General features: G+C 36.2%; 1 protein-coding gene across 1 annotated transcript in view; it reads left to right on the plus strand.

Moving 5' to 3' along the window:
* Positions 1-1,242: 1,242 nt before the first annotated feature.
* Positions 1,243-27,069, plus strand: part of MYO1E (myosin IE) — a 236,796-nt gene continuing 210,969 nt past the window's right edge. The window contains exon 1 of the mRNA XM_071755036.1: positions 1,243-1,367. Within this exon, the coding sequence (XP_071611137.1) occupies positions 1,326-1,367 (42 nt within the window). The 5' untranslated portion in view covers positions 1,243-1,325. The remainder of the gene's footprint in view (positions 1,368-27,069) is intronic.

Below are 27,069 nucleotides of genomic sequence, written 5' to 3' on the forward strand. Positions count from 1 at the left end.
CCTGTTCATCTTTGCTTCCTTGCACTGGGTTGGTGTGGTTTGGTTTTTCTTGTTCTCTGTTACTCATATTTTGGCAATATATTGAAAGAGAAGTGAATATTTGAAGAAGGATGTCTCTGACTTTCAAAAGAGGAAAAATCTAATAGGATACATCAGGAACAAAAAGTATATTTGCTCTAATATTAAAATAAATTTGATACTGCATTCCTGCTTATTCATTGTGTAATTTTGGGTATAACATAGAAAAGTAAATATTTAAACTGCACATAATATGAAAATAATATAATGCACCTGCACTGAAATTGCAAATAATAGGATATATGTATGCAAATGGGTGATCAGAGAAGCATTCCAGTAAGAAAATCATATTGTGTGCTTCTAATTTAATTGATGTCCAGCAACTGTAAAATCACTTGTCACTTTACGCCAGACTAATTTATATGGAACACGGATTCTTTTTTTGCAGTGATGGTAGGTAAGCTGGAATCTGAGAGCTGTATTTGTGAAATGAACCCTAGAAGTTCTGTTGAGAAATAAATGTAAACAATATAATTCCCCACCATTTCAGTTTGCTTTTCTTGCTATTTTTGTATAAATTACAAAGAACAAAGTGCTGTTTCTGAATCCTAAGTTGGATGACTGAAGTGGCAGTGGATAGCAGCATTACGTTAATGCAGTGGTAGTCAAATCCTTTTTGGGTAGAAAACTGTCTGCATCAGGTGATTATTTTGCTTTCTATTAAGAGGTGTGACCAAGAGTTAACCCTTATGAGGAAGAGAGAGCAGGAACTGTCTGTATTGCTCAGGCTCTGGTACTGGTAAACACATGCAGACACTTCCTAGTTGCAAATTCAAGTTACTAAAGGGGTTTTAGATTGCCACATGTATCTGTGGAGTGAGGCTCAAAGAAAGCACAGAGTTTGCCAGGGAGAAACAAGCATTTTGGTATCATCTTGTGAGCTTTTTTTCAGGTATCCTTCCTTACTCTGGAAAACTCTGACACTGGTAATCAAAGTTGACAGAACCATGAATCAGATTCTTGGAGAGTAAATCAGGAAAATGGCACTGAAACTAAGGGAGCTATACCAGGCTGCAGTGCTGGGCAGTCCTTGGTCAAAAACATTTCTTTTATATGAGGGGATCTACTGTTGCCTGCAGGAGAATATCAAAATTGAATTCCAGATGTGTTTTCCTGGGAAGTACACTAAACTGTTTATTCTTTCCCTTAGGACATGACTGGATGTTTCTTAGCTTTGCATAAATCTTTGAAGAGATGGACCTTCTGACTTCAGAGTGATACAGGAAGAAACATGCTGGTGAAAGAAAATGTTACTGGAGCCAAAGATGCTGCTTTGGAACAAATCTGAGGTATGCTCTCTTGGTTTTTTTTTCCTAAGGATTGCTCACTTTATTACATCTATTTATTACATTTAAAGTTCTGTAAGTTCCAGACAGTCTTCTCCACCTTTGTTGCAGCTCTTTGTCTACTATTTGTGACAAAACTGTTGCTATTGGTATGGACAAACAGTTGAAACAGCTGCTTCTGATTTGCAGTCTGGTGGTGTCAGGCTGCAGAAGATTCTTTAGACAAGTAGATCAAAAGGACACATAAAGATAAAATAAAAAAAAGAAGAAAAGTAGCCTGTTACTGTTCCTTCAAGAAGCATCCCACATACTTACACTATGTGGTGCTTAGTTTTCACAAGCAGTAGAGATGAGCAAAGGGCTAAAATAATCACATACTGTATTTCCTAGGTAGGACCTTCTCTTTGAACCAGATCACCTTGCTGTGTGGAAGAGTCTCTTGACTTTCTTGCTTGTTTTATGGAAAGAATGCTTAATTGTGTTTAGAGTAAAGTAAGGTGAAATTTTCTTGGAAATGGTTGCTACTGCCCTAGGGAGAACGCTAGGGATACTGTAGCATATTCTAGAGGAATGGCAGGCATGTGCCTTACGTAAAAAAATGGGCATAAATTCACTAGGTCAGGTGTGCTTTGAACTATGAAAGAATGCTGTTTAACTGCTGTAGAATAAAGGGAAATGAGTTTGTAAAATCCAGCTCAGTTTAATTACAGATAAGTACCTGTCTGAAAAATTATTTTTGATTGGTAACTGAACCAGCTGAATATTGGCTAAGGCTGGATAATAAATTGTGGGAACATCATTTCATCCCAGAGAATGGGGAGTGATGCACTCAGCTGTATGAATGCACAAGTATCCATCCAAGACTTTTTTGTTTATTGGCTCAAAAATATGAAGGACTGGGAGATTATAGCAGCATTAAACCTTTATGGGTATTTAAAAATTAAGTAGTAAAGGAGGGAGCAAGCAAAAACCTAAATGCAAATGTTCTATTAACTTTTTTATAATTGTTATGTACTAACCTTGGGAAAAGGTTTTTAATGAAAAGATTGAATTTATAAAAAATAGAGGGAAATTCTGTGCATACTTTACATTATAACACTCAGAAAAAAGTGTCTATTTTTAATCATGTTATTCCTGTAGCAATTTAACACAGTTCTTTTCATTTAAAATGTTATTAGTGCATGAACTATTATTTTTCACTGACATCACTTTTTGTTTACATTAAACTGAATAATTGGATTCTCCTTCCCCATACCTTAACAAAAAGAAACTTCCTAAAAATGCCTGATTTTCCTTATGTTTCTTGACATAAATTGATATTATGCTTTTGAACCAGGTCAGTAAGTCCAGTCTGTGGGACTTGGGTGCAGAGTACAAAACACTTATGTTATATATACAAGTAAAGAATGAGGGCAACAGAACATGTGTGGAAGACATTCAGGCAATGGATCCTCTTCTTAATTTCTTAATTCCTGCTGCTGTACACTTACATAAATCCATATACTATAACCCTATTTTATGCAAACTCTTCTAATGCCAAGATTAGAAAGGCAAATTGTGAATTGTAACTGTAATTTGAAATCAATGAGATATAAGGTAAAGAAAGGCCACAATGTAAAACTCTGCATTTGGAATGTAAAACTAAATTATCCATTTCCAGCTAGAGAATAACTTCATTACAAAAAATCCAACTGAATTAATAATTGCGGGTGACATTTTGGGCAGTGAGTTCTTTGAACAACCAGAGTTCATTTGAGAATAACACATTCTCACTAGTATTGCCAAGATCTATACTCAAGTCCTAGCTCACATGGAAGGAATTACTATTAGTGAATTCTGAGTTTGGAAAGGGGAGACCAAAATAAATATGTTTGCATCTATCCACTATGAGCAATTTAAAAGTGAATTAGGTTTGTTTATTCCAGAAGAAGCCTGGACATGGATTTAACAGCCCGCAGTGTGAATTTATTTTAGTTTTTTGATCTACTTATATTGATCATGAGGATGCTTAGGATCAATAGGAGAGTCTTACAAGGATAGGGGAGAAAAAGCAATTTAATTTTCAAGAAGGATGGTTGCATTTATGATCTGTAAAGAACAGATTTATCTTCTGACTAGCGGGAATATCATGAAATTGTTGAAGGATAAGGATACTTTAGACAGATGTCTATTTTTGAGTCTTGCCTCAGGACAGAAAGGTAAACTAAGCAGTCTTTTGAAACTCCTTTTGTTCTTGACTGTACAATAGAGCAGTAATGGTAAGAATAATAAAGTGATTCTGTTTGTCTTAAGTGTTCTGTGTCATGTGAAATAGAATATAAGCTGTGCTAAATTTTGGGAAATAGGCATATTTAGAAGTGGAGGGGGATGCTCACAGGAAAGACTGTTGTTTTCACTGGAGATCAGGCAGGAGTGGGCAAGTAGATGAAACTGTTATACAACTTTTCCTTGCTGAGCACATTCAATTGCTTTTGATTTTAATGAGCTTTTAATGAGTAATTGTTCTGTTATGAAACAGCAGTATGTTTGGCATATTAATCTCACTGAGTGACAATGTCCCACTTCAGGCATATGTTTTTGTTTGGTGGGTGGGTTTTTTGGGGTTTTTTTTTGCTTGGCTTGGGATTTTTTTTTTAAAAGTGTTAATAGGAGTTGCATTCTTCTATCCATTCTCTACTTGTGAGAAGTGGATCCTCCAGTCCTGTATTTTCTGGTGAGCTCTGTGCATTATGTACTTTTTCTTGTCATACTGGAGTTGAACAGGGCTGTTTGGCTTGGGAAACCATAGGCTTGAAGTTTTACTTTAGATATATTTATTTTTCCAGCCTAAGGCCTGTATTGCTTAACACCACTCTTCTCCACTCATTTAGTCTGTCATCTTCCTTGCCTGCCATCTGTATCTTTTGCAGGCTGAATTTGCAGTCCATAGACACTTCCTCTTCAGCAGGAGAAATATAATCCAAAGCTGTTTTGCTTGAATAACATGCCTTCACAGACTGCTATTTAGGTGTGAATTTCAAGTGTTTATGTGAAAATACAGACTTTCTGTTGTATGATTTTTGCAATATCAGAACCTTTAGCATTTTAGCATAGTCTTATGATTCCCAAGTTGTCAGTTTTCCTTGAACTTCTTCAATACCATACTAAAACTGAACAGTAAATTCATTGTGATTATGAATTTTTGTAGCAAAAAGACTGATGCATTTGGGTGCCTACATGAGCCCTGCCTGACCAAGAGTGCTATAAAAGTTGCTGTTTCTGCTGCTGAAAACTTGTGATTTTTCTTTGAGAAAAGAAAGAAGTGTGAATGACTGCTTTCCCTTGCTTCCAGCTGTGCAGTTGTAGTTTCTCCCCATTAGCACAATATCATTATATATGGCATATTTTCAGTCCTGTGTTGGAAAGATACACTATATAATTCAGCATAGGACATCTTGGATTCATTGATAGTAATGCTAGCAGCATCACTGCATGTGATACAGCATCTGCATCTTTCTTTTTATTTTTATCACTCAGAATAAGAATGCAATACAGTATTTGAAAGTAGCTGTCAGCTCATTTGCTTCTTTCAGTTTGGCTCTAAAGCCTCGTAGTATTCCACATGAGATACAAAGTCACTTTTTACTAAAGTAGGACAGTTTTATTTTTTCAGTTTAAGTTTATTAATATTCATTGCAAACTAGAATCTGCCATTCTTTGAAAATTACTTGAGTCTTGGTAGGTATTTTCAGTATTTTCATCTAGCTAAACTTAGCACCCTGGGAAGATTGTCAGGATGTTGAGTGTTGAATTTAACTAAAATTAGTTCTTTGGAAATTTATGCACGGTATTTGGTGAAGTGGTGTTATAAAGAACATGAAAAATCACAAACTGAAATTTTTATACTGTTATTAATTATTATACTGTTCATATAGATAGTGATTTTTCTGTGTTGGAAATATTTCTGACTATCTAGACTGTTCAGTATAATCTTCTAAATGCATGGCTTTGTCAAACAGAGCTTGAGGTACCAAACAAACCACCTTAACAGAAACAGTAAGTAATAAAAATCAATTTATAAGACAATTCAGTGCTCAGTTCCATTTGCTAGAAATATTTTGAGGTTTTGTCAAGGGTATATGGGGTCAAGGGATATGACAAGGAATTTGTCAAGGGATATGACATTATTTGAGCTGTGATTGAATTAATTACTTTAAAAATTACTTTACAAAATTACTTGACAAAATGTCCACAAATGAAAGTGCTGTACATTTGTATTTCTTTTTAATAAGAAAACCTTGTAGTCTATTTTTTTTTTTTTAATTTTTTTTTTTTTTGTATGCTGAATAATACTTGTCAAGTTGACCTCAGATAGAATTTAGCAAGTGGGTGTCTGTCCCCCCTCCCCCTGCCTCAATGCACCATTAATAAAAGGTCCAGTGGCTGGTGAGATATAAATGTTCATTTGGGGCTCAGCTGCTGAAGAAAGTCAAATCTGGTAGCTGCTATGAGGACTAAATTCAGTCTGGTGTTAACAGTGGAGTTTTAGACTTCTCTACTACCTCGCAGCACAAAAATTACTTCTATTTGGATGCACAAATCTCTAAATATTTGAGTGTTGCTCAAGAGTCCTGGGCCCTTGAGGCCTGTCACTACCCTAGGATTTCAGGTCAAAGGGCAAGTTCCTGACTCTTCTGACAGGGAAAATTGAAGTGACAAGTGAGTAAGCAAATCTGGACTTCCAAGGTGCAGAAATTGGGAAAAGTGAACTCAAACAATTGGTGCATATTTGGAATGTGGTTAAGACTTAATTCCTACAGAAAGTAACACTAGCATCTGTTGCTTAGCATTTATTTGATAGCAAGCCTTGTTACACCCTGTAGAATTGTCAAACATTCCTATATTAGTAATGAGAAAGGGCATCCTTTTTCCATGTTATCATTTGTGGGGTAGTGAAGAATGAGAAGGAAGATAAATTGTGCACTGGTAATGTGCTTCCATTAGCCACTGCTTAAACATTGCTTAACGGGTAGAAAGGAATACTTGATTTTAAATGTTGCTTAAAGAAGGGAAGAACAGTGTATTACAAATGCAAATCAAGTCTTCTCAAGAGGAGACTATACAGTAAAATCAGTTTCCATCAAGAATTGTGCAACACATAAATCTTGCAGTTAAAATCTAAAAGTGTAATTGCATGTAGCATGCTTGATGAACCAGATGTTCAGTTGCTAAAATCGTGTAACTTTAATATCTTTAAAAATACTCAGAACATTTTGCTGCACATCATCCATATAACTGCTCCTATTTCCTACTTTAATACTGATAATTTGTGGCATGAGTTAATGACTCAAAATTGTTGCTTTTTGTTGTGGTTTGCTTTTTTTTTCTTTCAGAGATCTGCTGGGTGTGGGGTTTTTTTCTTATTTAGTCTTTGAATTCCTACACATCTTCTTACTAACTCCAAAAGCCTGATACTTGCATAATTGCTGGGGAGGGGATAAAGTGCTCAGGGAACTTTCTTCAGATTTTATTTAATAATGTGCTTCACTGGTATAATAGACAGCTTAAATTTCTTAAGCACACAGAAAAAAATTAATCTTAGAACTTTGTAGTTGCAATGGCAATATGTAAAAGAATCTTTAACTTGTAAAGATAAGAATTTATTCAACTTACCAGATTCTGCTCCCTCCATCCCCCACAAGCAATATCTTGAACCTTTCTGTCACTGAATTTTGGCAGGAAAGATGCTGGCTCAAAAAAGAATGCTGAAGGGCCCAGATCTTCAGAATTTAGTATAAGCACATATCTGTATGTTTATGCAGTCTTACAAATGTGAATTCCAAGAAAATCCATAGGTATTCACAGCTATCTAAATTTGTGCTTATCTTAAATTTGATCTGAGAAAAGCAGACATTTGTTGTATGTCTTGTGTCTCAAATGGCTGAAGGTTAATTTTAAGTTCATGAACTCCAAGTTGCATTGAAACAATTGTAGCCATTTTGCTGTTAATGAGTCTCCTAATGTTACAGTTGCAACAGATTAAGCTGTCCACAAATTTGGGATTGGTGATTTAATGTTTCATAAGCTTTTCAAGATGTTTCAATTTAGTTAAATGAAGATATTCATCACTGTACACGAGATTTCTTTATGAGGAGGGTTGATGCCTGTAGATAGATCTCTGGCAAGTTCATAAGCTCTTAAGTGGCTTATATCCCAATTTTTAACTGCAGTTTGCCAGTGATCAGTTTTTATTTCTTGAGTGTTTGAACTAGTTGTAGTATATCATTTATTTACTCTTTACTGGATGTTAACACCTATCCTTGAATCGGGTATGATTCGAAGGCTGTTCTGGACAAACCATGCCTGGTGTACTGAATACACATTCTCACACTGGGCCCTCAGCTGTAGCAGCTAAAACTAGGGATGATAGAGTATTTGTGTTTGCCTCCCATACCACAAAAGCAACTTTTCCTTGTGTTTGTGAAGTAGGTGTATATAATGAAGGTGGTATGCTCAAACAGGAGAAGGTGCTTTTTCAGTGCTATATAAGCTATGAAACTACAAATCATATGCAAATACTAAATTTGTGTGTGTGTGTGTGTTATTTTTTTCCTGTGTGTTGCAGGGAGGTTATTTTCACAAGCCACTTTAAACCATGGTTAGTTAATTTTAATTCTGTCTGAAAGTATAACTATAGTTTTTAGGGGCTACTTGCTTTGCTTGAATTTAAGTTTATAAAAAAAGTGAATCTTCATTCTGTTGGTTTTCTTGTTGTAGCATTTAAATTGCTCTAGTTTACCAGGGCAGTGTGGTAGCTGATCTAACTTGAGTTTGTCATCTGTGATTGTGTTTCTTAGACACTACAACTGATTATAGTCAAACTTATTTTACAACTAGTATTCCTGTGCAAGATTTTTATGATTGATGACAAAAATTATATACTGCTTCATTTCATCATTTTTACTTGAGTATTCTCTACCTCAGAAAGCATATTTATTTCTGTGTAAGGTTAATTTATGTGAAAAAATGATCTTGGCATGTTCTCCCAAATGTCTTTTTGTCCATCAGTGTTCATAACTTCTACAGGGCTCACAGGAGCTGCACCCACATAGCTCCAGCATGAATTGCTTTATTTTGTCTTCTCTGGGTTTGCTTTAATCCTTGAATCAGTGACAACATTAAGCTCAGACAAGCCCTTGGGAATGAGTAGTTCTGTGAATATTGACATAGGCTTATAAAGGAGGACAGTTTGTCTTGTACAATTTTGAAAATACATCAGTGACTGAACTTGAGGGCTGTAGTTTGAGAATACAGTATCTGTGTAAGAGGCTTAGTAAGAGAGTGAAAATTTAGTCAGAAGTGCTGATTATACTGAATAATTTATACTGCTAAAGGCTGTAGAATTCCAAAAACTTAAATGTGAGATTATGTTGAGCTACACTGAATTTTAAGTGATCCCTATGGATAGGTAAATCCTAATGTTGCATATGAGGCAACGAGCCATGAACTGACCATTATCTCTTCAGGAGTAGCTAATGTTACTACTGTTCTGTGAAGCAATGTGAATGTCTGGAATTGCTGGGAAAGGAACAGAGAACTCCATGAGAGTTGTAGTTGACGGGAAAGGCTGGAAAACTGAGACAAAGATGAGATGTTGATAAAGATCTGTAAAATAATGCAAAAAAAAAAGGTATAATTGGTATTTTTTTATAACTAAGGGAATATATAATGAAGGTAGTGTACTCAAACAGAAGAAAGTGCTTTTTCATTGCTATGAAACTCCTTCTCCAAAACATGTTCAAATGCTAAAAAACTACTTAAGGTTAAGTAAATTAATGGAAAATAAGTTTATTGAGTGATATTAAGTAAAGAATACGGTTCGTAAAGTCTCTGACTTCTGAATGGTTGGAATTGGACCCTGCTCAAAAAGGCTTGATATCAGCCCTTGTCATCTTATGCTGCTTTCTATGGATTCTTGTTTTGCCTACAGAATGTTCCTTTTTGATGGGGGGTGAATGGAGTTTGGGGCAGGAAGCCTAAATGAGGCAGGGTTGGCAAAAATTTAGCTGGATGCTAGGCACCTCTTGATGTGGCTCAGTGTGTTCCTGTGGGAAGAGTGTGAGATGAAGACTGAAAGGAGCAACAACTCCTCTACTTCTAAGTCCAGAAAACTGTCTTGCTAATGTACTGAATAAAAAGGTATATAAAAAAAATATAAAAGTCTTAGATGGCCCTTTGAAGCATGTTTCCCTTATTTATGTTTCAACAAATTTTGATTTTTCTAGCAAGATCAAAATTTTAAAAAGAAAAAAGGTTCAGCAGCTATCTGTTTTCTTTGAGAGGATGTGAAATACAATTGCTTATCTATGACCAGAATGTGCTCAAGACTTGCCAGCAGCAGTGGCAGAATTGATGAAAGGAGTCAGGGAAAAGCATCAATCAACTTTGTAATGTGTGGGTGCTAGAAAATCTAATTATCTGATTATTGCTGTAGCACTATGAAAACAGGGCAACAAGTCACATAATGGCTATGTGATTAGTCAGCTGTGACTGTGGCAGTTTCCCTGGAAAGGAAAGGTGAAAAACACTCTTGAGCTGAGTAACGTCAGTGTATATAATTTTTTTCCTGCTGCTTTCTTTTCTCTCAGTGTGGAATTTTGATTATTACAAAACAAAAATCAATTTTGCATCCATATGGGCCTACTGGTCATCTGGGCAGGGGCACTGGTGCAGTGAACATGTAACAAAATCCAAATTGCTGCATAAAGGAAATACCTTTTTTTTTATATTCACAGGAAACAAATTAGGAATCATATAATTTTTCCATTTACATGATTTTGTGTGGGGTGAGTAGAGGTGATATGCAATGTGTGGGTGGGTCAGGAAATGAACATTTGGTGAGGGTTTATAAGATGTTTCCTATGTGCAAAGCCTGGTAGAATATAGATGCTGAGGGAAGAACTGATCTTTGTAACATTTTTTCCTAGGACTTGAGAGCACTAACAGTCACAAGGATCATTTTTGCTTTTTATAGGTATAGGAAAGGCTCTCTTCCCTTTAGGCTGCTGGTGGTGTAGCTCAGAAAATGGTGGAAAAGAATGAATTGCTATAAAATGTGTGCAGTAATGGATCAGTGCAACCAGGAACTTATTAAAAAAAGGGAGCTTTTCTGTATTTACATAGTACATTTCTTTAGCAGAAAGCTAGTGAATAATTAAGAACTGTTTGAAATTAGAATTTAGAATTAAGGAATGGGGAATTCTGCTGTGTAGAGCTATGCTTCATTCCTTTCTCAGTAGGATTTTAGATATTGTTGACCTTGGCAGGGCAAATGGGCTGGAGCCAAGTCACAATGTGACTTTTGTATCAGTGAAGGACACCTGAATGTAGGCAGGGAGAGAGCCAAGAGAATAAATGGGACTGGCTCTGAATGCAAGTTCCTCTTCCAACATTCCAACCAATAATCATACTAACCATTGCAAAGGCAGGCAGGAAGACTTCAAGAAAAAAAATTATCTCAGTAGTCTGGGGTTTTTTGGGCATAAATTACAAGCTTTTGGTTGTGAGGGGGAGGGAGGAGTGAAATTTTTGTGAGAAGGGGCCAGGGGCTGCCCTGTGCCAGATAATGTTCCCTTCACAATGGACTCATTTCAGGACATGTATGAGCTCATTAGTGAAGCTGACCTGGCCTCTGACAACACTTTTATAAGTACAGAAAATGCCCTGAAAGAGGAACAATAATGCCAGAGTACCAAGAGATGCTCCATGGTTGAGCTGTTAACATCTTTGAAGGGACTGTGGCACGTGGTTCACCCACACCAAGGCAGGTAGCACCTCTGGAGACACCAAGAGGCACCAACCTGCAAGGTTGCCAGGGGAGCTGAGACTAGAGGGGAAGGTAAGAGGATGAAGATGGGGTGTCTGGAGTTGAAGTTATGCCTGGGAAAGGAGGAGTAAAAATTTTTTCCACAAGTGTTGATTTAGCTGTTTTTCATCTTTGTTTCTGAATACTTGAATCAGTAAATAAAATATTAAGTGACACTAAGCTTCCCAAATTAAATCCATTTTGTTTGCAACAGTAATTGGAAAGTGAATTTTCCTGTAATTGTTTTAAGCCTTGAATTTTCTCCCTTTTCTAATTCCTGTTTTCTCCCCTGTCCTGTTAGCAGAGAGGTGTGAGTGAGTGGCTGTGTAGGTGTTTGGCTGCTATCTGGGGCTAGCCAAGCCATCATGGTTTTATATATTCTTTTTAAAATGCATTACATATTTGTCTTTGAATATATTCATTTGTCATATGAATAAGTTAACACAGTCTGTAGCTCATCTTCTAATGACAGACTTATTTATGCTAATAAGCATATTGCTTTAAAGTGGAAGTTCTAATTAGCATTCTTAGAACTCAGTAGTATGATAGCAATCCCAGTGACAGACTTCTGCATTTGTAAGCCTTGTTACCTTGTGTTTCCTCAAGAACTTAGAAGTGGTAATGGTGATAGAAGATGCACTGTGCAGCAGACTCCAATTACATCTGGCTAAGCAGCCTTATAAAACAAATCTCTCCCTTTTGTTGGGGGTAGCTTTTAACTATTCAGGATACTATGCATGTAAAATTGTTACATTCCTTAAATCTGAGGTCATATCCATATGTGGTGAAATAATCTGTAATCAACTTGCTTTAAAAAGGAAGAGGTCAGAAAGCCCTTTTCAGAGGATTGGATATGTTAGTAGATAATGGAAATTTCTTTCAAATGACTGTTCTAGAAATTAAAACTGAAGGAAGAATGAAGTCATAGCAAAAGACAGTTAATGCAGATGAATACTTGAGATGAAGATTGGCTCACATCTTTGCCTCGGGCAAATTCACAAGGAGAAAAAGAATGTCATTATTTTAAGTGGCATGATAACGCCTATATAAGTAATTTATGAACCTGAGGTATGCTCCCCTGGAACTGATTATCTAGACTGAAAGTACTAGGGTCCTGACCAATGGAAGGCAGGTATTTTTTAAAATGGATGAAGTTCAGGTTTTTTTTATTTGCCTCTTGTACCAGTGTGCCATCAGTTGATTTAGGCAGATACATAGAATTGTAGTCATAGGATCATTTTGGTGGGAAAAGACCTTTGAGATCTTGAATTCCAACCATTAACCCAGCACTGCCAAGATCACTGCTACACCGTGTCCTCAATCACCACATCTACACATCTTTAAATACCTCTGGGGGTGGTGACTCAACCACTTCTCTGGGCAGTCTCTCCCACTGCTTGGCAACCCTTTCAGTGAAAAAATATTTCCTAATATCTATCTTAATCCTCCCCTGACACAAGTTGAGGCCATTTCCTCTTCTATTGCTTGTTATTGGTAGAAAAGACTGATACTCACCTTGCCACAGCCTCCTTTCAGGTAGTTGCAGAGAGAGAGGTGGTCTCCCCTAAGCCTCCTTTTCTTCAGTCTAAACAAGACTAGGCTACTCCCTGGAAGACTTGTGCTCCAGCTGCTCCACCACCTTTGTTGCCCTTCTCTGGAGACACTCCAGCACCTTAATGTCCTTCTTTTAGTGAGAGGCCCAAAACTGCACACAAGATTCAAGGTGAGCTGTCATCAGTGCCAAGTACAGGGGAATAGAATCAGCTGTGACTTTGGTTTAAAAGATCAGGTGTTATTGGACTGTGGAGAAGCCCCAGCTCGGTTCTGTTAGATATGGAGCAATGCTGTGCAGCAGGTCACTAAGAGCTGTTAACTGACCTGTTTTTTCATTCAAAGTTTTTCTTTCACTAGCTTAAAAAAAAAAAAGTCCATTTTTACAAAAAAAGATATCTTTGGCAAACTCACTTTTTTTTTTCTTTGTAGCTTTTTTTAGATTTTATTCTTTTTCAGATGAGTCAGTTTTACTGTTTTTTTTTTTTTTTATATATGTCAGTGGTCATGCCTAAGAGACAATCCCCTACTGAGAAGATACTGAGAAGTGCCATTCCTTGGTAGAAAACAAAGAAACAAAGAAGTCTTAAAGATTTGAGAGACCTTTTTTTCAGTTTCTCCCCCCCATTTTTTGTCATGTGTACTTAGTAGAAATCCTTTGCATTTTTTCATGTGAGAACAAGTCACGTGTAACTTTCTCTCTAGAGGTAATTTAGATTGAATTTTTTTCACCTTTTTAGCAAAATTGTAGCTCACTTCTGGCACCATTGAATATGTTATTCACAGGAGTGTATGTAAGAATGTGGCCTTTATTTCTTGATCTTTAAGATGGATGATAGTAAAATAGATCTTCTGTCAAAGACAAATGACAGTATCTCTTCAACAGTTGGACTCTTGTTTTTGAGTGAGTCTAAATTTGATTAACAGCATGGTTGGTTCTGCTGTTACATTCCTATTCACTGTGAAGATAAAGCAAACTTAAAGTTGTACAGAGGATTTGTTTTGAGGGAAGAAAGGGAAAGACATTAGGTGAGTTTCATTTCTGTGGAGGAAGACCTGCATTCATACAATTATCTGAGCTTCTGTCAGTAAAATAATGTTATGTGCCATATAGATCTATGTGAAACTAAAATTGTCAAGAATGGCTATCCTGCAGGGGTGGGGGTGGGGAGCAAAAGTTACCAAAATGCTAAAAGAAGTATAATCTTTTAATTGCATATTTAATTAGTCATACAAGATTATATACTGCTAAAATTATCGATGTAGAAACATGCTGGCCCAAACTTTCATAGAATTTGTAGCAGGGTGTGCATGGGTATTCTTTGCAGGCTTTACTGGTAAAGGCAGATGATAATGAGTCTTGGAAGGAGGACTGAGCAGACCAAGTTGGGTTGTTTTTTTTGAGGGGAGGGTTTAAAAAGGCTCTTTACCTTGTATGACAGCATGTCCTTTATGCCAGTATTAGTTACACATATCTACCTGCAGCCTGCATAGCACATGGTTAGTCTAAATCTGAATATGTTCTTTCATGTCTATTACAAATTGATCTTTTTTTGGCAAATTTAGTGGCATTTTTTCTTTTATTGTCTAGCAATCTGTCACAGGAATCCTAGCAGTTCAAGCCTGTTGACTCGCATGAATAAACAATGACAATTGAGTCCTACAAGCAAATAGCTTGAGTCAGAAATTATGACCTATTTTTTCCCATGGAATCCGTAAGTGAATGAATAATTATTCAAATAACAGTAATCTGTGTGGTAATCTACATTCTACAGCAGCTTAACCTACCTGAAAGGAATCCATCTGAGAACTGCTTGACATGGTATGTTTTCTTTTTAAATGATAACATGTAAGCAGGCATTAAAACTTGAAATGGCATCTCTGAAAGTACATCTGGAGGCAATGGACAGCTTTGTGAGTAAACTATTTGGAATAAACAGAGTTTTATGTATGAAAGAAATTTTCTTGCAGTAACAATTGCACAAACACCATAGTTGAAAAAAATTCTTTTTTGGCAGATGTGTGTAAGCAGGAAACACAGAAAACATAATTAGCTACCTCATTTTTGTTATTTTGTATATTTTTGTCTCCTGACTCCTAAGATTTGCATACCAAAGCAAGTAGCAGTCTTGTATTTTGGAAGTATAAGACTAGAATACTAAGCACTGAGTCTCTAGGGATGGAAGAGTAAATTAGGTGACTACAGCATCTTCTGAAGTAGGTGGTGACTAGAAAATGTTATATTGAATATGCTGTGCTAAATTAAATGAAAATTTCCATAAATCTTAGATCACATGTTACCTTGAAGCCATATTTGTGCAGATAGATCACAAAGCTAATCAGAGGTCCTGAGGAGAGCATTTCTGGAGGTACTGAGGTGATTTCCTTTGGCAAGAGTCTACCCTTGTGGCTGCAAAATTCCATCCTTTTGTTTTTAGAGATTTTTGGTGCAAATTGAATTAAGGCCATTTATAGTAGTTGAAAAGAAGACTTCTGTCCAGACTTGTGGTCAGGCTGGTAACTACCTTTACAGCTTAACTCCTTAACAGAAAGGAAGTAACTTCTGAATTCTGTCAAGATGAGCAGGTAGAACTTCCATTTCTTTTTCAGGATTTCAAAGTGAAGAAAGGTGAATATAGGGAATAGGAATGGGAGATTTTTATATTTTTCTTAGGCAATAAAGTAAAAAGTCATGCTAAAAATAAGATTTATTGGGGACTTTCATCTAAGACACAGTGGAGCTCTGAATATGATAAAAAATGCAGTTTTGTGAAGGTGCTCTGAAATACGTGTTTACATTTGATGAAACAATCTTAAGTAAACCCACAGGAAAGGTGTCAGTAAACTCATTGGGATATTGGAAAGATTTGGGTAAACATGAAGCTTTCAGAAGGAGAAGAAAAAAACCTGGGGAAAAAAACCAAAATAAATCTGTCTAAATAGCTAATTAGGTATGCTCACTCCAGTGTGAATTCTGGAGAGCTGTATTTCACCCTTTCTTCAAAATTAATCAAAAGCCTAACGTGTTGAGGAAGAACATGTGGGTTAATCATTGTTTGCAGCCTTCATTTGGATTTCTAATTTATTTGCAAACCATTTAGATTAAACTCATGATGTAGTGGTAAGTTAGAAAGCTGCCTGATATTAGATTTCTTGTGCCAAGATTCCTGCTTCTGAATTCTGGTAATATCCTCCTTATTAAATAAACCTTGGTATCATCAAATATATATCAAATAATGTCAAAAGATGGTTTTGCTATTATGTGATATATTTGGACTATTTATTGTGTTTCTGTTTCCCTATGTCCATCTTAACATCTGTCTTACTAGACTGTAATTTCAGAACTTGGGAACTGGCAAGAAAATCAGTTCTGTAGAGTTGGAATTTGTGAGCATTGGACAGTGACACTCAGTTTCAGTAGTAGGGTCTTGCCCTTTTCTGCCTGTATTGTGGACCTTTGTATGCTAAATATTAATCTGGTCATAGGTCTCTCTATTTTTTTTAAAGCACAATGTCTATGGAAGGAACTACTGACTGTAAACCAATGGATTATTGGCTCATGTGATTATTCCAAAGCGTGGCTTCATTTGCAGAGTTCAAACACATTCATGGGGCATACAGTAACTGAAAAGTACAATGAGTAAATCTCATGCATCTCAGAAGCTTCAAAAGCTATAATCTTGCTTTAGTTCATTTGAATTGCTGTGTTCCATTAAAAAATATTTTCTGGAAACTAAATTTTAAGTTACAATATACAGTATTACTTCCCAGTACTACATAACAAAGTTGATTAAAGCAACTCTGCTCTCATCTGCACCACTATATTTACACTGAGTGTATAAAACCATCCTTTTGTTTTATTAAGCCTTAGATTTCTTTGTTCTTTTGACTTCTGAGCTCAAAGCTGCTTTTCTTTGTCAGAAATTTTTAGTGCAATATCCTTGGTTTTTTTCTGGTTTGCTTTCAGTCTCTTTTGCTACTTGTTTGTCTTGTAGTTCATAGAATCAGTTGCACAGAGATGTTTCCTGCTTCATGTTTTTTCTTATTTTTTGCACATCAGGATCATGATTTACAGCTGGAGTGCCTTTAAAGGCACATGTTATACAAACAGCAAATGCATAGTCAATTTATAAAGTACTGAAGCATCTTAAAAGCACTCCTCAAATTTCTGATCTCTTCCTATTGTCATCTAAATGATTATTGACTGATGTATATTGACATGAAAAGTGTGCATAAGATGATATGTTTGTGTCTCAAATTTGTAATATGGTTGCATACATATGTTCCTGTCTCAGGACAAAAAAGTACTTGAAAGCTCTTCTGTTCAGGTGAATGTTAACAGGTCAATCCCAAAATTCTCGGGCTCAGTGAAAATTCTCAAGTGGGTGGAGGGATTTGCAATGTAACAGAAGTTTAACAGGTGATAAAAGTTTTTTTTACAGTCATCACCTGATGTGGAACTGTGCATTTTTTCCCCAAATAGCATAGTAACTGTTATGGTTAAAATGCATGCAGAGGTTAATGGAAGACTTATCCCTCAGCTTCTGCCAGGTTCCCAGAGTGACTTTTAAAATTTCTGTCTTGAAGCCAGTTATCTAAATCAGTAACATGCAAGATTGCTTTAGCTAGTTTGGCTCCTTTATTTATTTTTTACAGGCAGAAGGTCTTTATGGGAAGTTAAAAGACTCAAAAGCCATCAAGAGTCTTTCTAACTCTTGTTTTAAATAACTTTAACTGTTCTTCTGTCCTGTGTTTAAAGCCTCAGTGAACAATTAATGATGGATGCCACTTAATGGCTCTGCAGAATGTGACTAAAATAGAAAAACCTTTTGCATTCAGGAAGTAGAAATCGTACCAGATGGATATTTCCTCGGTTTCAGAAATAATGCACACCCCTCTTGCTAGCAAGTATAAATTGCAGTGGAAAAATATGCATGTCTTGTTTTAGGTTTTTTTTCATTCTGAGCTTCCTTCAGTGAAGATTATTTTTCTGTCTGTGATGCATCTTTTCAAACTGGTTTGTTACTTATTCTGTCTTCAGTGCCATGTAGGGAAATAGGCCTTTTTATTCCAAAGGCAGACACTCAGCATCAGAGTGTACCAACTCAGCAGCAGAGTGAATCACCAGCTCTCCTTTAGTAGTCTGTTTTTTGTTTGAGTATTAGCCAGATATAGTGGAAACTTTAAACACAAATTAGCTTCAGCATAAAGAGCCTTTAACCATGTTGAATCAGCCATAAACATAGAAAGAAAAATATTTTATATTGGCTGCAATGTAGCATTATTTTCTCATTAAGAACCTGAGTAGCAGTGATATGGCTTGAAACTGAAAGTAAGTAGTTTCTGTTGATGACACTTATTAGTTCTTACTATTATTATAAATATTGGGAAATGTGAGCCAATGAAACAGAAAATCAGATGCTCAATGAAATTATACAATAATGATTTCATGTTGCTTTCATAATAATAAGTTGTGCACTTCACAGTTCTTTAGCACAGTGATTAATTAGATAATTTTGACTTCCAACAATCAATTACAGATATTAACAAGTATGCGGTTCTCATTTTTCATGTCTAGACCTTAGAATTATTTTATCTATGACTTTCTTAATTTTTCATAGTGCTGTAGGGCTTTTGAAATTGGCCCACTGGTCTGGATCCAGATCAGTGGGGTTCATGACTGGAGTAAGGGATAACTGAGAGAGAGCTCAGGCAGGGGCTAGCAGCCCGAGCTGAGATGAAGCCCCTAGACAGATCTGCAAGGGCTATGGAGTCCAAGGTGAGGCTGGTCAGGCATTCCTTATATACATACATAGTTTTGAAGATAAGATGTTTTTCCAAAAAGAAAATTGGAAAATAATACTCAGAGGAACAGAGAACTATTGGCAATCTTATGTGACACCTTTATGTAACTTTAATATGTCAAAGACAATAATTAAAATTACTGGTCTAAGGAAAGAGTTCTACAACACAAACAGCTGCTGCTAGAGGGGGGAATGCAGTAGATGGCAGCAGTCAGTCACTGTGGCAGTGGTGACAAGTTTCTCACAAGAGGACAGGAGAGCCTAAGTACAGAACAGAACCTGGTGGAGAAGATTTTTCCCGTTCCCTGACTGTTGGCCACTAATATAAGCAGTGTAAAAATCTAAGGGACTTAAAAATCTAGGTCTCTATGGAAGAAGTATTTCAACTGCAGGACCTGCTTACTTTTTCTAATGGATCTTCTGTTCCTAACAGTGAAGAAAAATGCTTACTAACATATCTGATAAGTGTGTGTGATAGTAATGTGAATCAGATTTCATGCAGCAGATGACTGCTGAGACCTTGTAAGAATTAATTCCTGAAATGGGAGAAAACCACAATTACAAGTCATTGTTACCAGGGTACTATGTACAAGAGTTTGGTATCACAGTGACTGCAGTAGAAGCTATTTTCACAGATAATTGATAATTATGCATGCTGTGGAAGAGAACTGGGGTGTTTGTTGTAGACCACTGCTGAAGAAAAGGTGTTAAGTACAGATCAACCTTTTCTGTTGTCAAGGTGTCTTAAGGAGAGACTCCTATAAGCAGTGTAAAGATGTGCTGCAGCACTGTGCCCTTATGGTGGTTGTTCTAAAGGATGTCAGAAAAAGTGTGCTTCACTTGGAGTAATTAGCTCCCAAGCAACTGACTACTTACTTAAAATTATTTAACATTAACACAAACAATCATGAGGCTACAGAGTTTCCAGGACTGAGGAAACAGCCCGATAGCCAAGTTCCTGGAGTGTACAAGACCAGAGATGAAACCTTCAGGGTAAGATTGTTTGGCCCAGTCTCCTGTTCCCTCACTATGGTAATGATAATGCTGCAGTGAACCATTTGTGTTTGGTTTCCTTCTACATTTTTATTGTTTTGACAGAACAGAGGAAGTTAAAGAAGTTTAAAAGAAGTTGAACAGTATGTTTGTCTCTTTTGGTGGTGGTATTATTATTCTTTTGTTGTTGTTGTTACTTTTTTGTTTTCCTTTTGTTCCTGTTCATGGTCTTTATGCAAATCTCAGTCAAAACATGAGGGAATTTTTTAGCATTGTGTAGAGAGCTATCTGAAGGTTTCAGTGCTGAGATGAATAGGCAAAAGGATGTCAGTGATTCTATTTTTCTGATGGAAAGCTGCCCAAGCACAGCCTTTGTCAGTATGAGATCCAGACCATTTACAGAAACAAGACAGGCCCATTTTCTCTTAAAATATTAGAACTGTTTTCTATTTTAGGGTAAATTATTCATATTTTAGGAACAAATTTAGGGCAAATTTCTGATGCAAACTGCATGTTTTCCAACACAAATCTAGCCCTTCTTCCTATCCCATTTCATTGCAGGCAAGCTCAGCAGAATATGCTTTACTTTCTCAGTAAAAAGGGATGATGATATTAATTTGCATATGCTGTTCCCTTTCCCAGCTTGGGGTATATTTTTTAATTATTTAGTTCCACAAAGTGATTTAATAAAGTAATGCTAAAATATGAGAGCATATTTTCACTGTTATTAATAAATTCCATTTGTACATATGTGATTGCATAATGTGTTTGGGTTTTAGTGACATTTGTCACTTTCTTTGGGCAAGTCCAAAAGTGTTTTTAGCATGTTTTGAAAGACCTGAGGGTGGGAGAAAGGGCAGGAGTGATTTATAGGATAGATTTGTTTGAGAAGTGTTGATTTTGCAGTCTTTAAACACTTACAGCAAATTGATATAAATCTGAGTTGCAAATCTGAGTTACAATGAACTTGTCTACTTGTCTCTAGAAGGGTGAAATACTTCTAAGATTATTTATTGTTGTTAATATTTCTATGACAGATTCACTGCAAGGGCTTGCATTGCTTTGACAGGTGCTCTGTGTGTTGGTATTTAGCAATCTGCAGCCTAAAGGGTGATAGGGAGGGACATTCATTCAGAAATTTCTTTACTTGGCAATATGTCATAGGCAAAAATGGTGCAGCCTGAGGAGATCTGTAATGCTTTGGAGGTCAAAGCTGTTGTGTTAGGCACAAATGGCAAGGGTTGGACAGGAGGGGTGCTGGGGAGTTGCCCTCTGCCAGTGACAGATTTGAATTTGTATCTGTGCACACACACACACCCCATAGCATTAAGATGCACTTGTTAAAAATACTGGGAAGGAATAATCCCAAATATGCACAGGTAGAAAAGTTTGGTCTGAGTTAGTAATTCTGTGTTGGGCCTCTGGTGATATTTTGGAAGTACTCTCTTTTCAGAGAACTTGCTTCTTGCAGCCTTCCTGGCTTAAAGCAAATGAAGTTGCCTTGTTACCTAATGTAGGCACTGATCAATCAAGGTTTACACTGCATGATTTGGAATACCTTCTCTTTAGTTACTGATTTACTTAACTGAGCTTATTACCCTGTAGGTTTTTGCATTCATTTGCCTGCATAAGCTCCTATTACAGTTAACTCTGATTACATCTGTTAACTCCTTTTTTTGTTGCTCTTCAGTAAAAACTTGGGGTTTTTTTCCCCTAGCAAAGTGATACGTTACATCAAAAGAGAATAAGGCATTATTTTGTTTACCTACCCAATGTTGTGTTTGAATGTGTATTCCCTTGTGGGAGAAAACCAGCTTTCAGTCCTATGGTTCAATCAATACACTAGTGTTAATTTAATGAGGAACATGATGTCTTAGTGATATTTTTTGAGTTTATCAAAAGTTACAGCACTTTAGCAAATGAATGCACTAGAATTAAGAATGCCTTTATCATATTTTGAATGTATAGTGATCTGAGTGTGTGTCTTCAGTCCATCATGTTCTGGTTTTCATCTGCATGAATAGTCACCACTAGGAGACAATCTTTCAGGAAGAAAGCAGAGTGACATTTATTTTACAGTAATACTAGAGACAGAAGTTCCTTTCTCATACAAATACGTATTTATTATGTGGGGGTTAATTTCTCATTTATTTTTTAAAAGCAAAGTACATTCTATGGATTTTTCAAGTACTACAAAAGAGTATAAATGCTGTGTAAGTTTTTTTATTACAGAAGTGCTTTGATTGCTACAGAAACATACCATAAAAATGTTTTGACACTCATAAAATTATTTATTTCAATGACTGCAAAAGTAAGAAGTGATGCCTCTAAGGTCCAAACAGCAACTTACATATAATATGAATCTTTCTGGAGCTTCAGATTGAAGTCCTGGGAGGGATGTATCAAACATGCATCTCTTGGCTGCTAAATTAAAGTGGGATTTACCATTTATTGTTACAGATGTGTTGGCTGAGACCTTCCAAACTAATGTGCCATCCTGGTCTGGTTTGAACATCAGGAGTCTTTTTCACAATGTTGAAATTATTAATTTCCTATAGTCTTTCCAGTTGCCCAAATGGCTTTACCTAAGAATGCCTTTTCACTTTGTCTCTCTAGACTGCATTAACATGGCCTTTGTATGAATCAAATTAATTTCTTCCTCTGGTGAAAGGAGCATGCAGTGGGAGTAGGAGCTCTCCAGACATTACAGGATTGCCAAATGCTTGTTTTACTGCCTAAGAATTGCCATTCTTAAGTAGCCAAGTTGGTGCTGGAAACCTGCAACATGAGCTACAGAAGTGCTTAACCATGGATCACCTTAGACAACAGTGGTTTTTTTCCTCTAAATACTTTTTTGCCATAAATCAGAGATCCTGTAATTATAGCAGTAAATGCTCAATTAAATCTTGTTTCTTATTGCAAGAGGAAAAACAGGTGACACTCTGTCTTCCTCTGTGTCACTTGTCACATGAACTCTCATAATTAATCTTATATAACCCTTAGTAGGTCTGAGCTTTTTTTATTAATATGCTAATATCTTGACAGTTCAGAATGTTATAATTAGACTAGATTTTAAGTGACTAGAATCACAATAAAAAAATCAAGTTTTAATAAGCAACTCTAGTGCTCATTCAAGAAAATTATAAATTAATATTCTGAATATCCAGCAGTGTTTACAGTGCTCCCTTCAGAAAAATTTATCACTTACAGGGTTATTCAGTTATCTGGTATCAACCACCACTGCTGAAGATTTGAGGTATTCATAGCAAAATACAGTAGCTGGTATCATACAAGAAAGTTTTCTTGATCTTGGGTTCTTAACTACATATGCTTATTTAACAACTCATCCTGCACTGTTTCAATATATGACAGGATATTTTTGACAGAGGTGAAGTTGGAAAGTTATTACAAATAATAATAAAAGGGCATTGGGAGTGACTGTACTATGGATTGTGCAAAGCTAAGGAGTATTATAATGTAAACAAAAAGAAGAAACCCAATTTAATACTTAATACAAATCTGTCTACTGCTGTAGACATTAATATGGATATTAATATTAATATCATTACTGGTATAGAATGAATTTTATATGGGACTACATGTACAGGTAGCACTGCTTTTTCTGTATGTGTGTAGGTATCTATATAATGTATTTAGAATGATTAAATGTACTGTAACTGCCATAGGACATACATCATCTTTGTTATGTTTGAAGAAACTGAGGACCATTAAAACTTAGCTCTTTTTCTATGTAGACAGAAGAAGATGACTGAGATACTGGGTTTTTTTGTGTGGAATAACTTCATTAGAAGGGGGAAATGGAGAGAGAAGGTTGACCTGATGCTCTGAAACATACATGTAAGTTTTTAATTTGAGTTACACAGAAGGTGATTGATTTTCCAGAAGATGAGGGTAGACCTAAGAAAAGGATAAAACAGAGACTGCAAAGATGTTAAAAGCAAGGCAAATCTTTGGGAATAAAACAATCATTCCATTTACTAGAAGTATAATTAACAATTTACTTTGAAATTACAAACAGCTGCTATCAATCTTCTAAAAAATTGTGCTACTAAGACTAGTTACTGCAGTCATAATGGATTGCTGCCCTTAGTAAGAGGGAATGCTCCTAGGGAATGAAAGAGCTTTAAAATGCTTAAAATACCTGTAACTTGGAGCAGTCTTATCTATCTGTATTTCCTGCTCATGCAGACTAAGTCTAATAGTGCATTAGACTTAAAGTCCAGATCCATAGTGTAGGGACTCTGACTTGTGATGATAGTAATACACAATATTTTCTGGTTGTTTCTGGTACACTTTCCTTTTCCAGTTACTCAGCTCTGGTCTGGTGTTTCAAAAGGTAACAAACAGACCTACGTGTGTGTTTGCAGAAGCTATGGATTAATAGCATTTCAGATTTTTGTAGCAAGTTCTATACCACTTAATATTTTCTTTATAGAACAATTAACAAAGTAAGAATAGAACTCTAAAAAGCAAGATGCCTCTTGTAGGTCAAAACACTAATTTTAGTGGTAGTTAACAATGGTTGAATGACCAGTTCTTTTGTTAATAGTCTTTCATTGAGTATTCTTCCTCTACCTCAATTGTACCACTTGAAAAGGTAACATACTATAAAAAATTAAGGATTTGCATGCATGAGTTCCCCTTTGAAAAGTAGTTCTACATACAATTAATACATGGAATTGTGATTACAACACAGTGATATCAGTTGTCAATAAGTGTGCCTTCTATATAGGAAATTACAGTATCCACCTATTTAATACTTCAGAATGAGTCTTGCAGTGCTGAAAATTCTAAGTAATTCTAAGGGCTGTTGTGTTCTCATATGCTTGGCTCACTGCTAGGATTTATTGACAATAATATTTACAGAACACAGAGAAAGAGCTCCTCAATAGACTTCTCATGGCAGTCATTAAATATACTGGAACCAAGATTTAATGTGGCAAGTTGTAAGCTTGACCTATGGTCTGCCAAACCTGGGACTGAATCCACTAACTATCAAGTTGCTGTTTCTCTACTGGTAGCAAGTTTCAATGGAATGTAAGCCTGTGTGTTTTTCTGTTGGCTTTTTTTTTTATTATAAAGTTGCAGATTAAGAAAGCAAGTGCTGTTGTGTCCTTTTCTCTCCTTTTGCTTTTGGGTATTTTGTATTTAACTGCAGTTTTACAAGGAACTTTCAAATCTAGTGATGCACTATGCCCTTTTTTGCCAGTCCACCTGAAAGCAGTTTTTAACTTGCAAGATAAGGGATGAACTAATCAAACTGCTCTCCTCTGTGCTGCTTTGCTTATCATCATGCTGATTATCTGGCAAGTTTTGGAAACCACTACAAAAACATGTTAGGTGCAGTTTGCTGGTTTGTCTGAGCTGTGTGTGGACTCTGTCCAAAAGGGGTTGTCAGCACTATCTGCTTGCAGATTCTTTCTCCGTGTCAGGAGGAGGGCTCACATAGCTGCATGGTGAAGAGAACCTGATGAGCTGAAAGCCAGAGAGAATGACCTTTTTCAGACAACCCTATTTTGGGGTGTACATTAGTGCTCAAATTTTAAGGGCCCTATGGGGACATTCATGACAGGTTTTTTGATAACTGTCAAGATTTTATTTCAGGAAGCTATTTTTCTACATGCTTTATTGTTCTGTGGGAAGATAAGGGATTTGATTGCCTTGCTCTGTACCCTCTTCTCTTTTCTCTGTGAAAGTTAGCTGATTTGCTTCTGGTTTGCACATGTATACTTTGCCTGATATTTCTAAGCTTGAATTTTTTAAGAAGCAGAAACAGTGCCTTTGCTATTGAATATTGTGTTGACATAAGTGAAGGAAAGAGGTACAGTAATTTTACTCAAACACACAGTTTGATTCTCTTTATTGCACCACTTACATTTCACAAATAACTAACTTTAGAACTAATACACATGACTGTGTAATAAAAGTGTCAAGTGTAGTTATGATTCTAAATTGTGGTTCTAATTTTGATCAGTTTGATTTGTTGATGGATGGTCTTGTGGGGTTTATATTACAGCAGAGAAATGTAAACTGAAATCCCCAACCCTTCAGTGATCAGAACAGGGTGGAAAGACAAGCTACGAGGAAAAAAATTTTTTCAGACTGCTTCTTCATGTGATGAAGATAAAACTTTAAAAAATAGCTCTATACCAAAAAATCTATGGTTAAATGTCACTTGAGAAACTGGTGCCCCTAGATGGTGCTATTACTCAGATCCTGGTTTGCTACGAAGGCTTTTTCCTGGTTAGGTTGTTTTTTTTTTTCCGATGATGCATGAGGTGCAAAACAAAGTTAATGTAAACTGTATTGGTTTAAATGAGAGCAGAATTAAGCTTAGAAAAAAGTATGTAACATCACCAATTGTGAGGTCCCTTTAACACTATGAAAGGAGTGAACTGTGGATTTTTGAGATTTTGATTTTTGATTTATTTTTTTTTAATATTCATTTCTTATCAGAAAAGAGGGCCATAACAATCTGTCACCACCAAGCAGTGGGTGACAACTACCACATTCAAGCAGTTGAATGCAAATTAAATACATGAATATGCAATGCTGGGATCAGTAAGTTGACTTCAGCAATTGCATCTTAATCAGTCCCAGTTCCTAATATCCATAGTATTTTTTATTATAAATAAAATTGGGTTTCTCTGTGTAGATGCTGTGTGCTCCATTGTGTGTAAATAAAAGATTATTAAGACTAAATTAGATAAACAGCCTTTACATTAAGGTAACCCCTCTAACTGGTCCTCAATAACTGCCAAATCAACTCTGCCAATTTCAGAGTATAGTAGAGGTTGAATGTAGTTGGCTTCATAAAGTTTGTTTAGAGTAATACTAAGATACTCTTCCTGGTCATTGGGAAGGGATGAATATTTGGAAAGCTGAAGATTCACACCTTTTACATGCAAATATGACCAGTAATAACTTCTCTTAATACATCCCAAGGTGCAAGTGAACGGCATGCAAGGAGTCGTCATAAAATCTGCATGCTAACTGCAGCTGCAGTGACAGCTATGGCTGGCAGGAGGACTGCAACAAGAAGGCTTGATACACACTCTTGCAGAAGCAGCAACTACTGCTTTTACTATTGTGTCTTCACCTATTTTCATATTGAGTTTTTGCCATGCTGCCCTTAGCCTCAGCTGTCTCCTCCACTGACTCCTTATGTCTCTCCTGTCTAATCCCTCCAGGAACTTGATATTGCAAGGACTATTGCTTGGACACTTCAGAAGTTTTTCTTCTTTTTGATCAAACACTACAGAACCAGTATGACTCAGTGTGAGTGTAATGCATGTGTTTTCCTGTGAATTTATCAGCAAGATAGTTTTTATACTCCTGCTCTATTACACTGGTGCAACTTTGTCATTAATACTGGGCTGCTGAGATGTTACTGAGGGCATAATTTGACCTGCAGATCTTTATTACTTTTGACAGTGCATAAGAAAGGAGCCATGTGGCTTGGCTTTAGGAATTTTTTAACAGCTGAAGAAAA

This window comes from Heliangelus exortis, chromosome 11, assembly GCF_036169615.1.
Source record: "Heliangelus exortis chromosome 11, bHelExo1.hap1, whole genome shotgun sequence".
NCBI lineage: Eukaryota > Metazoa > Chordata > Aves > Apodiformes > Trochilidae > Heliangelus > Heliangelus exortis.